Source organism: Schistocerca americana, chromosome 9 (assembly GCF_021461395.2).
Source record: "Schistocerca americana isolate TAMUIC-IGC-003095 chromosome 9, iqSchAmer2.1, whole genome shotgun sequence".
NCBI lineage: Eukaryota > Metazoa > Arthropoda > Insecta > Orthoptera > Acrididae > Schistocerca > Schistocerca americana.
The window spans coordinates 63,854,685-63,870,487 of NC_060127.1; the positions used below are offsets into that span (position 1 = coordinate 63,854,685).

The 15,803-nt window shown below is 41.6% G+C and overlaps 1 protein-coding gene across 1 annotated transcript in view; it reads left to right on the plus strand.

The window, feature by feature from the left end:
• Window positions 1-15,803, plus strand: part of LOC124550647 (thyroid adenoma-associated protein homolog) — a 239,662-nt gene that overhangs the window by 82,167 nt on the left and 141,692 nt on the right. The window contains exons 9-10 of the mRNA XM_047125370.1: window positions 8,600-8,784; window positions 14,537-14,923. Coding sequence (XP_046981326.1) covers window positions 8,600-8,784; window positions 14,537-14,923 — 572 coding nt within the window. The remainder of the gene's footprint in view (window positions 1-8,599; window positions 8,785-14,536; window positions 14,924-15,803) is intronic.

Below are 15,803 nucleotides of genomic sequence, written 5' to 3' on the forward strand. Positions count from 1 at the left end.
AATTAAGGAGAAGTCTCCATGGTCATGGAACGAGTCAATACATGAAATTATAACACGATATTAGAAACAGATATAATGAAACATAAAAAAAAACATATTCAGGTGACAAGTCGTAAGTTTAAATAAAGAAAATCAACAATGTAACACTGGAATTTGCTTAATTTTTTTGCTCCTCCAGGAGCTCCTCGACAGAATAGAAGGAGTGAGCCATCAGGAAACTCTTCAGTTTAGACTTAAAAGAGTTTGGGCTACTGCTAAGATTTTTGAGTTCTTGTGGTAGCTTATTGAAAATGGATGCAGCAGAATACTGCACTCCTTTCTGCACAAGAGTCAAGGAAGTGCATTCCACATGCAGATTGGATTTCTGCCTAGTATTAACTGAGTGAAAGCTGCTAACTCTTGGGTATAGGCTAATATTGCTAACAACAAACGACATTAAAGAAAATATATACTGTGAGGGCAATGTCTGAATTCCCAGACTATTGAATAGGGGTCGACAAGAGGTTCTTGAACTTACACCACATATAGCTCGAACAGCCCGTTTTTGAGCCAAAAATACCCTTTTTGAATCTGAAGAATTATCCCAAAAAATAATACCATACGACATAAGCATATGAAAATATGCGAAGTAGACTACTTTTCGTGTTGAAGTGTCACTTATTTCAGATACTGTTCTAATGGTAAATAAAGCAGCATTTAATTTCTGAACAAAGTCCTGGACATGGGCTTTCCACAACAGCTTACTATCTATCCGAACGCCTAGGAACTTGAACTGTTCCGTCTCGCTTATAATATGCCCATTCAGTCTGATCAAAATATCGGTTCTTGTTGAATTGTGAGTTAGAAACTGTAAAAAGTGAGTCTTACTGTGATTTAGCATCAAATTATTTTCCACAAACCACGAACTTATTTCATGAACTTCACTATCCTTCACTATCAAGCTGGTGTCATCAGCAAACAGAAATATTTTTGAATCACTTGTAATACTAGAAGGCATATCATTTATATAAATAAGAAACAGCAGTGGCCCCAGCACCGACCCTTGGGGAACGCCCCACTTAACAGTGCCCCGTGGGGACTGAACATCACTACCACTCTCAATATTGCGGAGAATTACCTTCTGCTTTCTGTTCTTGACGTAAGAGGTGAACCAGTTGTAAGCTACTCCCCTTACTCCATAATGGTCCAACTTCTGCAGTAATATTTTGTGGTTAACACAGTCAAAAGCCTTCGTTAAATCAAAGAAAACACCTAGCGTTCGCAACCTTTTATTTAATCCTTCCAAAACCTCACAGAGAAAAGAGAATATAGCATTTTCAGTTGTTAAACCATCTCTAAAACCAAACAACATTTGACAGCAAATTATGTGAATTTAAATGCTCCAGTAACCTTGTATATACAACCTTCTCGGTAACTTTAGCAAACACCGATGGCATAGAAATAGGTCTAAAATTGTCAACATTATCAATGTCTCCCTTTTTATAAAGTGGCTTCACTACCGAGTACTTTAATCGGTCAGGAAACCGACGACTCCTAAAGGAAAAGTTACAGATATGGCTAAGTACTGGGCTAACACACATAGAACAATACTTCAGTATTCTGCTAGATACCCCGTCATATCCATGAGAGTTCTTGGTCTTTAGTGATTTAATTATTAACTCAATCTCCCTCTTGTCAGTATCATGGAGGAGCATTTCAGGTAACAGTCTCGGAACACTTTTTTCTAAGAGCGCTATATGATTCCCTGTTGGGACTAGGTTTCTATTTAGTTCACCTGCTATATTCAGAAAGTGATTATTAAATACTGTACATATATGCAACTTATCAGTAACACGGACATTCCCACTACGCACTGATTCTATATCCTCAACCTGTCTCTGCAGACCAGCCACTTCCTTTACGACTTACCATATGGTTTTAATTTTACCCTGAGACTTAGCTATTCTGTCTGCATACCACATACTTTTTGCTTTCCTAATAACATTTTTGAGCACCTTACAATACTGTTTGTAATGGGCTGCTGCATTTAGATTTTGACTGTTTCTAACATTTTGATATAATTGCCACTTTGTTCTACAAGATATTCTTATCCCTCTAGTCAGCCACCCAGGCTGCCTGTTTGTGCTGGTACCCTGTTTTGAACGATCTAACGGAAAGCAACTTTCAAAGAGCACGAGAAAAGCATTATATTTATCGTCTATTGTATCAGCGCTATAAACATCTTGCCACTCTTGTTCCTTGATAAGGTTTACAAAGGTCTCTACAGCAACTGGATCAGCTTTCCTAAACAGCTGATGACTATATTGAACACGTGTTGCAACACAAAAATCTTTTAGAGTTAAAATTTGTGCATCATGATCTGAAAGGCCATTCACCTTTTTGCTAACAGTAATGAGGAATGAACAAAAATGTTGTCTATGGTTGTTCTACTGTTCCCTTGTACTCTCGTTGGAAAGAATACGGTTTGCATAAGATTATATGAATTAAGGAGGTCTACCAGCATCCTCTTCCTTGCACAATCACTTATACAATTAATATTGAAGTCACCACATATAACTAACTTTTTGTATTTCCTATAAAGTGAACCAAGAACCTCCTCTAGCTTTAGCAAAAATGTTGTGAAATCGGAGTCAGGGGATCTATAAATAACAACAGTTAGAAGTTTAGCTCCGTTAAATTTAACCACACCTGCACAACATTCAAACTCCTTTTCAGTGCAGTACTTTGAAACATCAATTGACTCAAATGGGATGCCGTTTTTCACATACATGGCTACTCCCCCACACCGCAAAGAGCTCCTCGAAAAGCTGCCAGCCAACCTGTATCCTGGTAAAGGAAGCCTCTGAATTATCTCCTTATTTAAGAAGTGTTCAAATATACCAATAATACCTTGTATATTTTGATGAAATATACTAATTCCCTCATTACTCGGATACCTAAGCTTTGTTAGAGAGACTTCCCTTAAGCAGGAATACCTGTCAGCTGACTTCAATCTAAAAAAGGTGCAGCTCTAACACCCACTACTGCAGGAATTTTCCCAAGAGTGATCCCACCAACTCCACCTATGCTGTCACCTATAAGCTTTGCCAACCTCCCCTTCCCATACCTGTTGAGGTGCAGGCCATGTCTAGTGAAACCCGTCCTGCTGATAGACTCCACCGACACCACTGAAATGTGACCCATGCTTTCTGTCATCAGCGCACCCCCAAGTCTCATGTTATTACGCCTGACGGCTGTATTAAGATGAGGTGACGCTGAAACAGTTCCACAAAATGCACATTCGAGTTGCCAGTCTGAGTGGCTATCTTTTCCAGGTCACCATCTATGTCATACTCCCCATCCCTATCAATACTATTACCAGCCCCACCCACAACCACTACCTGATCCTCTTTAGTAAAATCCCTACATAAGCCCCCTATGTTAAGTCACCTGAGCCAATCCTGCATTAGGCTTCACAATGCTGGTGACCTGTTACTCACTCCCCAGCACTTCCTGCAACTGCTGGCCTACACCTCTGCCATGAGAACTACCTAACAGCAGAACCTCCTTCTTCCTCTCCGACTTTGCAACTGTTCTAGCCACCGTAACTACTGAGGTCTGCTGCATACTTCCTACATCTATAGCTACTAGAGATTCCTCTCTACTAGACTCTGACAGTTGGTCATATCTATTGTAAACACCAATAGTAAAACTGTCCGAAAATCTTCTTCTCCTAGCAGATCTCTTGCCAACAGCCAGCTCCCATTCCCCAACCCCCTTCTCCCTCCTCATCCTATCTAGCTCCTCCTGTGCGTTTTTCAACTGCACCTGAAGGACACAGATCTTACGCTCCTGCTCCTCTATTAACTTACTCCTGCTACATAACCTGCAGTTCCAGGAGAGGATCTCACCAGAATGCCCACTGGCTTCCCCATTGCATTCCCCCCCCCCCCCCCCCCCCCCCCCCCCAATGAAAATACTTCGAACAAGTCTCACACTGCAATCCACTACTCACGAACCTACGGCAAAGCCCACACTTCTCACCCATGGTAAAATTTTACTTTTTATAAGTTCCGCTACTACAATAAGAAGATGTTAAAAACCTGATTACAATAATCACAAACTTACTCTACAAGGGAAGTAACTACTATTATTAACAGTATTAATAAACAACAAATGTGAATATAACAAAAGACTAATACAGAAAGAGAATCAAACGTCTAATGACACAGTAATGAAGCTGAAAACAGTTCCCAAAAGGTTCTTCTGAAATTATTTCACCAGAAAACACAAAAAACTCCAGTTGAAGACTACTAAAGTTCCTAAATAAACCACTATACACAAACAATTAATTAGTACTTAGCTTCCGATGCCAGCTGCAACTGGTCAGCGCGGAATGTAAACACAGGTAAGAGGTTACGTTGCTCGATACGAAACACTCTCAAATATCAGGTCATAACACAAGAAAGGCAGAGGTGAATGAAGAAACCACTAATAAGTCACTTATATAGTATATATTATCACAAAAACCGTTAAAATATGTATCTGAAACCTAAAAATATATAAAAACTTGGAGAGTGATCTCACACGCAGTCACTCGCTTATGACGTCACACCAAAAGTAATTCAAATTTCCAGAGCTTCTATATTTCAATTCTGTGCAGGGCTACAGTCCAGAAAAATACTGTTGGAAAAGATAGCCTCATATATAATTTCTTCAGAAACGTCCTTTTGCTATTGCTAGTCTGCATTTAACATCTCTTTATTGGTTACTGCCTTTTACTTTGCTGCCCAAGTAGTAAAATTCATCTACTATTCTTTCATTGTCTTACACCCTAATCTAGTTTCCACAGCATCACTTGATTTAATTTCACTACATTCCATTACCAGTGTTTCACTGTTGGCGATATTTATCGCATAACCTCTTTTTGAGACATGGTGTATGTGACACGTGAATAGCTGGCCACACAAGTGGACTTCCATGACAGGCCGAAACTGCAAACCATTTCTGTGGGTATCTCTAAAGGATCATGCCTGCCAATCTGAAGCTCATCATTTCCCACTAATGTGGAGGTCCTGCCCGTCGGATCTCGTCTCACCGATCTGTCGCAAGACAAGTCTGTTTGTGTATGGCACAATGTGGTGGATTTTGTGGTTACCCATGGACCCCAGACTGTAGTGCTCCTCGGCAGGCCAGGGGCCACGGTTGGTGGATTTCTGGAATTACGACTGTCTCACTGCAAGTACATTGTACAGTGTGACATTTTATAGACATTTTATTATTCTGGTACATTTTTGACACTTTGAAAGTAGTTTATATGTTAGAAAGTACGGACGATAAGAAGAAGAATATTGTGGCAGTCGCTAACAGTTTGTATGCTATGTACTCATGTATTTCTTGACAGAAAAATCACATAATACCTGTAAAATAATAGACATAATACAGTAGGTAATAACCACCAATAACAAACATAGTGAAACCAACATTTTATTCGCATTCACCTATAGTGCTGGTTTACACAACTTTCTCTGCCGTATTCACTTCTTTGAAGAGGCTCACTTTTTTCTGAGGTCACTTCTGAAATCAGTGAAGATATTTTAAATCTGTATTGTGACTCTAAGGAAATGTGTTTCATTTTATTGAAATAAAATAACATTAGTGGTCCTAATGAAATATATGTACCATTTGGCATGCCTTCTCCATCTAAAAACAGTTTATTATGAAAGATGTTGATTTTAGTACTTAAGATTTTTGCTCACACGTTTAGAAATATGGAAGTCCTTACTTTTTTTACAGCTTGTGTCGTTACCCTTGAGATCTCAAAATTTGTAAGGGAAAAATGCTAAACTTGTCTGGAAATCGGGGAAATATTAGAGAATTTCACTAGGGGTAACTTGTGCCAACTCCAATCCATTTCTTATACCCTTTTTCATCTGAGCATTTCATTCTTGGTCTCCCAGTCTTATTTTTCCCTCTTGTTTGCAGTACGTATTGTATGTTACCAGTCTTACCCTATAGCCTACTCTATTTTGCTCATAACTTCAAACATCTTGTGCTATTTTACATTGTTGAATGCTTCTTCTAGGTCAGCATACCCAATAAACAAGACTTGATTTTTCTTCAGTCTCGCTTCCATTATCAAGCCCAATGTCAGAACTCCTCTGGTGCCTTGACCTTTCCTAAAGTCAAACTGATCATCATCTAACCAATCATCAATTTTCTTTTCTATTCTTCTGTATATTATTATCCTTGCCAGCAGCTCAGATGCGCGAGCTGTTAAAGCTGATTGTGCACTAGTTCTCGCATTTATCTGCTGGTGTTCTCTTTGGACTTGAGTGGTTAATTTTTTTCCTAAAGTCTGATGGTATGTTCTGCGCAACAACTTTAATTGTCATTTTGTTGCCATTTCCCCAAATGATTTTAGATATTCTGACAGAATGTTGTCTATCCCATCTGTCTTACTTGATCTCAAGTCTTCCTGTGCCTTTTTAAGTTCTCACTCGACTAATGGATCCCCTGTGTCATCTGTCTAAACTCCAATTTCTTATTCTGTCATGTCATCAGGCAAGTCTTCAATTAGACCGTGTTGTTTACAGGAATTAAAGTTGCAGTTGGGATTCCTTACTGAAGGGCTAGTAAACCATATAACATGAGTAGGGTATTTTCTGTAATTGCATTTTCTCTGCTTGTGTGTGAGTGGCTGATTTTAAGGTGGTGGGGGTGGTGGTGGTATTGGGAAATTAATGGAATAACTTTTTTAAATTAAATGAGGATTAATGAGTTCCATTAGCTTGGATGATGAAGGGAGAAGCAGTTAGTCTCCTATGAAGCAGATAGTAACTTCATTTGGCCATGACAGTGTTGGTTGAGCACTATGTGGCTACAGGTTAAATTAATTGAAGAAATATAGCAGCCAACCAAAAAAAACATAATCAACCGACTCCTGTCTGCCTACATTTAGTTTGTCAGAGTCGCTTTCAGGTAGTATACACAATTGTTGTTTAGCATTCAAGCTGATAGTTTGATGATATGTATATTGATTTTTATTTGATATTAATTTTAACTTAATTTTCAGTCAGTGGTTGGCAGATGATGACAATAATACTGAAAAGGAAGTGCTGTCCTGATATTTTGTAAATTATTATTATTCTTTGTTTTCCAGTCTATTTACATCTTCTGGTAACCTAAGATTATACATCAAATTTAATTTTGATTTTCCATTTGTGCCTTTGTGTCCATAAATTTTTTTCTGTATTTCTTCTTCTAGTTAATGTCTTGTATCCATGTAGTCTGTGGTTTTCCTATTTCTTCATTGCTAGTAGTTTCCATTCTATGATCTGTTGTTCATATGTCTGCACCATATGAGTTCCGTTTCTTCCAAGAAATCAGGAACTCGAATTGTGACATCCATTTTCTTTCTGATGACTTCATTTCTGATCATTTTCTGCCTGGACGGCACACTGTCTACAAAAGTGCAGCTCAATTGCCATCTGCCTTTTCGTTAATTGAGATTTAACTGTTCATACTTCTTATCTGTTTCTCATAATTGTTTTGTTTTCTTTCTAATTTGTTGGTTCCATAAAATACCATTTAATGTTTCAAGACTGTACGTTCTAGTATTTATTCTTGAAGATATATACTATGCTCTGTGCTGTATCAAACATTTCTGTAAGTTACTTACCTTTGTCATAGTTAAAGATTACTTCTGTATAACTAATTTATAAGCACCCTGTCCAAGTGAATTTCACGACGACATCTGATGTCTGGCCTGAGAACAGTTTCTACAACTATTTAAATAATAGAGAACCAGCTTTTGTCTCCATATGGCATCTTCAGATGACATTGGAACTGCAGAGGAAATGACTTAACGACATACACAGACATTGCTCATGGCGGCAAGTGTTCTGGAAAACCTGGAATTCGCTGGGAATTGCATTTTACCTGGAAAAATCAGGGAAATCTCAGTAATTGTGTAAAATTTCAAGGGATTCTGTGTTTTAACTGAACATTGTAATTTAATTTTATGGAGCTTTATAAATCACAAATTTTAAAATACTTAATATTTTAAAGTGAGTTAATTATTTGAATATTAGTCCATATAAATTATGTTGATGTTTAAATGCTGCACTTGGAACTACAGCTGAGAGGAAAGAAAAGTCACTGTTGTGAGATCCTCAGTGTACACTTCCCCCACCCCACCCCCTACCATTAAATTTCTCAGGGGCTTCTTATGGCATTATCTACCTCCCCATGCCTGGAATTCGCAGGGATTTTTTTCCAAGTTTGAGTATCATCCTGTCATTGTTATAGATACATAAAATGAAGAGATATAGCATGTTTACAAGAGAAATTATTTCTTTTTATGTTGTGAAGGAATCAATGTTTTTCACAAAAAATGAAAAATAAAATTGAATTTACTGTTGTAACCTGAAATGAGTGTAAAATGCTTAACTTAACTGAGGGGAAACAGAAAATAGGGCTTTGTACATGTGATATCCGAACTACAGGCGTAAGAGAAATAATATGACCAGCTGAGTCTCTCCCCTCTGCATTGCAAATGCAGAGAATTGCGTCAAGTAGCGGGTGCTGAGGAGTAAGCGTGGGATTGACGGTGTTGCAGAGGTGCCTACCGTGCTGGAGAGGGTGAGGCGGGCAGTGCTGGAGACGCCTGCGGACCGCAAGAGCCGCTACCTCGCGCTGGCCGCCGTCTGCGCGGAGTCCGGCTGCCTGCCACTGCTGGCTGCGGCCCCCACCCTGCCGGAAGACCTGCTGGCTGCACTCCAGGACAGGACGCTCGCACCACACGTGAGCCTCACCTTCCCCTCTCTGTTTGGCTCTGGGTCAAATTGCTAAATGAGGGTAATCCCGAAAGCAAGGTCTCCAAAGTACTGGGGCCGCTTCTTTGCATGGCTGTTGGCCACACTGTTTTTTTCCTTGCTCCCTCCTTTCTCTACAGAAACCATTGCACATCTGCTGGGGATTTTAGCCTCGGCTTGGCAGCCGGTTTTTATAGAGCTCCTGTTAGCCACTACAGCCAGGTGTGAAGTTCACACAGTTATCCAGTTTTTTAGTGCAAAAGGCATTAAACCGATCGACATTCGTTGACAGATGTCAGTAGTGTATGAAGAGTCTTGAATGGGTGTCTAAAATGTCCACAAGTGGTGTAGAGAGTTTTCAGCTGGCCGTACTGAAATTTGTGATGAGGAAAGAAGCGGGAGACCACCAATTCCCGAAGAGACTGTCACAGAAGTTGAACAAATTGTGCTTTGATATGGCGGTATAGTTCTGCAATGTTGTTCCTGAGATTTCTTGAAGCACCATTCACCAGACTTTGAGCAAAGTGTTGAAACTTCAGGTATGCACAAGATGGGTCCCGAGAATGCTGACAGAAGACCACAAATGGCAACACGTTGAAGCTTGCTGCCAATTTCTTCAATGCTGTCCAGATGAAAACATCACTGTTTTGGATTCAATAGTCTCAGTCGATGGAACCTGGGCTTTCCATTTCACACCCGAGATGAAACAACAAGCACGACACTGGCGACATTCAGATTCACTCGAGCTGCGAAAATTCGAAATAACGCAGTCTGCCAGTAAAGTTGTTGCAGTTGTGTCTCGGTATTGGAAGCGGATATTGTTCGTCGACTTCACGGCTCCTTTACAACAATAAATGCTAACAGGTATTGTCAGACATTAAAAAGACTCAGACGGGTGATTGAGAACCGAAGAAGAGGAATTTTGAGCAAGGGCAGAAGCCTTCTCCACGACAATGCTTGGCCCCACATTGCCTGTCAAACTGCGGATCTTCTGGGGGATTGTGGATGGGACATAATCACTCATCCATCCTATAGTCCAGACTTAGCACCCAGTGACTACAACTTGTTTCCCAAGTTGAAAGAACACTTGGGTTGAATGCACAGGGGAAAGATGAGGTTTGATGCTTCTACAGTAGCATGGCAGCAGGCTGGTATGTCATAGGCAAAAACTGCTGTAGCATTTCCAGAAATGCAGCGATCAAAATGGCAATTATGTCAAAAAATAGAAAAATGTTCAAGCTTCAAACTATGCACAATTTATTGTACATAAACGCTTCTTTATATTTTTTTAAAAAGTGGAGACCATACTTTTGGTATCATCTCATACAAGCATGTTTTCTCATGTCTGTTATGTATCATTAATTGTACGGATAATGAAGGAACTTTTCCCTAGTTCGATGCACACAGCTAGAAATGTTGTCCTATTATTGCTGTTTTTGGTACTGGTCTTCAGCCATTTAGGCATGACGTAGTACTAGTAGTAGTAGCCCAGTGCCATTCGAACTGTTTCCACATTCACCATACCCACTCTAGAGCTGTCTCATATCCCACAGCTGATCTTACAGCAAGATGAAATATGAGTGCAAAGTAGACACATGTAAAAATCAGTTTCATCCTTTTGAGGTGGGTATGACAAGTGCAACAGCCAGTAGGCATAAATAGCAAACAGGAGCCTTTAAAGCAAGAATAAGCATGCATTTTCACCTTTTCACAGTGTATTGGATAACACATTAAATTTCTGTCATGCACCCGTGGAAATTCTGTTTTGGTGGCCCCACGGGTGGTTGAGAAAGCACTCAGATGTTTGAGTCTGCACTCTCATGTATCTTTGATGACGGCAACACTGTGGGAACGTCTGTGTGATTTAATTTTAGTGAGATCCAGGTCTCATGTCATGTCCAAATTAAAACCATGATCACAGTTTAAGTGATCTACTAATCCAATCTCTGTGGCCTTGTAGTCTCTAGAGTGGCACATATATATCCACCGTTCTGCCACTGCTGCCTTGTCCAGATGTAACAAGCCAGTGTACTGCCGATGTTCAGTGCATCTGCCACAAACACTTCATGTTGTTTGACCAATACATGAAGTGCCCCAGTACCCATAAGGAACCTGGTACACACTCGCATTTGGAATTGACGAGTCGTCCTTCACAGAACTGAGAAAGGCACCTGCTTTCTTAGCAGACTGGAAGACCACTTTGCACTGTGTTTCTTGAGGAAAGTGCCACCCTCATATTCATGACTGCACACCTGCACCTTGATTTCATGTGCAACGTCTTGCAAATCTGTTGCCATAAATATCTGTTCAGTTCAAGATGCTCTTCAGGAGTTGGAGTTCATCCTGCACGGATTTGTAGCCTGAGACACTGTTTGCACCTCACGCCACTAAAAATGTATCCAAACTTGGGGCAAAATAACAATAAGCAAAGCAATTAAATGTTCGATTAAGGAACAAACCGAACTTCATTTGTAAGAATTGAGTTATAGTTACGGTATGCTGTTTCTTTGGTCAGTGTCAATGTAAGGGAGATCACAAATTCCACTAAGCTTTCTGGCAGTGTCTCCTTCAGAGCAAACTAGTACAAAGGATGACATGTTGAGTTGCATACAAGCATAGAGAAATGGCTTACACATTTAGCTAAAGGTCAAAGCCTTATTCAGAAAAGAAAACACACATACATTCATAGACACAAACAACCACACCTCTGACACGTGTGATCATCATCTCATACCCCATCAGAGGCCGGGCTACCTGTGAAAGCAGCCATGTCATATATCAGCTCTGCTGCAATAATTACGCATCTTTTTACACTGGGGGTCTCAAAAAGGACTTTAAAACTTTGGAATATTACAGAAATTTTTTGAGATATCTTGCAGAATCAGTAGATGCGTCGTTTTGTAGCAAACAACCTGAAGTTTGATTCACACAGTACATCAGAATGTCATTTCACCACCAGGAGTACCAGCTTAGTACACAGATAAAATGGCTACTTTCACTGATCTCCAGGCTTGATGCCACTGGATTTCTTTCTCTGGGGTTTCATTTAAGACTGTGTGTATGTCCCCCCCCCCCCCCTACCAAACAACTTAGCCAACCTGAAGAATCGAACCTATGGTAACCTACTGTCCTCACCCCTCCATCCAACAGTTTCCACCCCCTCTGTCCTATCACCTCCTCTCCACTCATGTCTCTCACCCTCATTGTGTGTCACCCTCTACCAAAGCACCTGCCACCTGCCTGTCTTTCCCTTTCCCCTTTTCTGCTCTCCCCCCCCCCCCCCCCCCCTCCCCCCTTCCTGCCCCACAGACTACTGACACTGTGCCTGGTGACTGTCTTGTTATGCTTCCATGTACAAGGTGTACAGCTTTGCTTCCGACGTTTTTTTCCCAAATTTTTGAGGCTTTAATGAAACAAGTTGGTTACACATGTATCAATCAAGGTATTTTCTATCGCTGGCCACTACTTTCTCCCATCTTTCAGGCAGTGTACGAAACCCATGTTGAAAAAATTGTTTGTCTTTTGAAGCAATCCATGAATCAATCCAATTTGTGACTTCTTCGTGAGATTGAAAGTGTTGGTCAGCCAGGCCATGCGCCATTAATCTAAACAGGTGATAGTCAGAGGGAGTAATGTCTGGAGAGTATGGCGGGTGGGGTAGGACTTCCCATTTTAACGTTTCCAAGTATGTTTTGACTTCTTTTGCAACGTGGGATTGAGCGTTGCCGTGCTGCAAAATCACTTTATCTTGCCTCTCGCAGTATTGCGGCCGTTTGTCTTTTAATGTTCTGCTCAAATGCATTAATTGCAGACAATAATGAGCACCTGTGATTGTTTCACTTGGTTTTAACACCTCATAGTACACGACACTGAGCTGGTCCCACCAAATGCAGAGCATGGTCTTGGAGCCATCAATATTCGGTTTAGCCGTCGACGTGGAAGCATGGCTGGGATATTACCATGATTTTTTGCATTTAGGGTTATTGTAATGAACCCATTTTTCGTCCCTGGTCACAGTGCGATGCAGAAATCCATTCCGTTTTTGCCTCTGAAGCAACTGTTCACAAACACACAAATGCCATTCAATGTCTCTCGGTTTCAGCCCACATGGGACCCAAGTTCCTTCTTTCTGAATCATGCCCATAGCCTTGAGACGTTTTGAGATGGGTTGCTGTGTCACTCCCACTAACCGTGCCAATTCTTCTTGAGTCTGACGTGAGTCTTCACTCACCAATGTCTCCAATTCCACATCTTCGAAAACATTCTCTCTTCCACCACTGTGCCAGTCTAAGATGTTAAAATCACTGTTCTTGAAGTGTTGAAACCACTCACGACACGTTCTTTCACTAATAGCGTCCTTACTATGCATACTTGAGAGAATTCGATGAGACTCAGCTGCTGTTTTCTTCATATTGAAATAAAACAGTAACACCTCCCACAAATACCAAGAATTAGACTCGTAAACTGACATTTTCAATCAAGAACAACTTTATGATGCGGACACAAATCGACTAATGTTTGAATAAGGTTATGTTGACCGAGGTCCAAGCTAACTGCCTGATGTCTGTGATCTGTTTCTTTCGACTGCTACTTACCGTTGTTGCCACCTATCGGCAAACGGTGGAAGCAAAATTGTTGTACACCTTGTATTTCCTGCCTGCTCCACCAGACAGTGCTCTTCTTTCCGCTCACCCATACTCTACTATCACTTCCCCTTCCCTGCCCCCTCCAGATTGCAGCTTTCATTCCAAGTGATGGTTTCATTCCAGTCTGATTTGCCAGAGATGGCATACATGTGTGTGTGAGAGGTGTGTTTGTTTGTGTGAATAAATGTTGTGTTTCCTTTTCTGAAGAAACCTTTGGCTGAAAGCTAATGTGGAAGTGTCTCTTCATTGTGCCTGTCTTCAATTTAACGTGGCATCTTATGGTGGGTAACAATCTTTTTCTTTTCCTCGTGTTGTTGATATTAGAATGTTTCCTTGGTCTTTTATTTCCCTAACACAGGTGTTAGGAATAGGCAGTTGAAACATTCCTGTAGTCTATCTGTATCTTCCATGTCTTGCTAGGTTTCTTGCTTCTCTCACTTCTTTTCACAATCACTGTTCAATATCAGTGCTGTAAGGGTTCTGCTATTCAGTGCACTTGAATCGTGACACGGCTTCTCCTGTGTGGATTTTGATCTGTTGTATCAAAGATGCCAAAAGAGGATTTTCTTGTTCCAGTGGAATAATGCTCTTAGAGAAGTTGAACTCAATGTGTTACCTATAATGTACAACTCTAACTTCTCTTAATGAGCAGACAACTCCACTTAGCAGGTAGTAGCACCAACTCGTGGCCTGCGCTGCGAACAGGACAGGATCTCTACAATTCCGACCTGCACAAACTGTCAAAAAACCTCCCGAAAGGGGGGGGAGGGGGGGGGGGTTCTTCCTGCTTAACGGATGAACATCCCGCATTGGCCAGTGGATACTGAGGACATGGAACACGTCATTCTGTGAATGACGTGTTACACCTCAATATTCCAATCTGGAGTTTAACTTATTCAAAATATGCATTGTACAAAAATGTAGAACTGGGTGGCTACACTGTGTATTCAGCACAGAATGTGGATAGGTGGCTTTCATAGTAGCTGTGCAGTTGTACGATGTTCCGTATTAGTTAGCTCTAGTCTTGACTGTACTCGTTACGTAATACTTTCCATTTCTGTACTGACACTGTGGCCACCGGTGACACTGCCGCAGGTGATATCGGCATACGAGGCACTGATGCTGAAGCATTGGGAGGAGAGCCGCGGCTGTGGAGAGGAGGCAGAACAGGTGTGGGCGCGCACATGGGTGCGTCCGCTGCTGCCGTCGCTCGAGGTGCCCGACGAAGCGGCAGCCGGCGCGGAGCGGTTGGTGGCGGCGGCAGCGCGAGCCTGCCCGGCGGCCTTCGTCGCCATCGGTGGAGGTGCGGGCGGTGCAGAGCCCGGTGGAAGTGCGCGGGCGGTGCTGGCGTGGCTGCGCGTGGCCCACCGGCAAGGTGCACTGGATGCGCGGCTGCGTGAGGGTGCCGGCCGCCCAGGTCTCTGGAAGGGCGTACTGTCCTACGGAGCCCTCGAGGATGCACTGCTGCACGAGAATGAGGAGGTAAGTGGAGGGAAAGTTGCCAACAGTTCTTGTATAATGCACTTGGCAAATTTGGTTACCAGGATGCCGAGTTTGGAAATGGGAGTTTCAGAAATTGACATTGAGTTTACTCCTACACCGTCACTGTTAGATGTCTGGAACTCTGAGTGGTCCATCATGGACTCCCCAAATAAACTGAGGGTGATAAAGGAGACTGCGACTACTTGTCAGTCTTGCCTTCAAACATTTGCAGCATATCTGCTGTCCCTTGTCAGCTACGCATTGGCTGTATTCTCTAACTGTTGATGACTCTGCGTCCAAGATAACTTGCTGTCTCCTTCATACCAAAAACTCCTCAATCCAGTTATAAATCTCATTCAGTATTCAAGATGATTGTACTTTTGATAATAAGTGTATGGGTGGTATCAAGTCAAATGCCTTTCAGAAGTCAACAAATACTGCATCTACCTGACTGCCGTGATCTGTCATATGAGAAAAGTGCAAGTCAGGTTTCACATGATCAGTGTATTTGAAATATGTGCTGGTTAGCATGAAATAGGTCAGTCTCTTAGATATTCCTCTTTACATTTGAGTTTGGCGTATGCTCTCAGATTCTACAGCAAATGTATGTCGAGGATGTTGGACAATAGTTCTGTAGTTCACTTCTGTTGCCCTTCTTGTAGGTGGGTGTCACTTGTGATTTCTTCCAACCTCTGGGCACAGTTTTTTGTTTGAAGGATCTTCGGGGTACATCTTAGGGAAATGGCAGCAAGGGACAGGAAAGGACACCAGGTGCAGTCAGTATGTATGCCTGGGGGCCTCATTCAATGTATTGAAAAGGCTATTCTGGAAGCCATTGAGGAACAGGGTGCAAGAAACTGCTGATTGTGGCACATGCTCG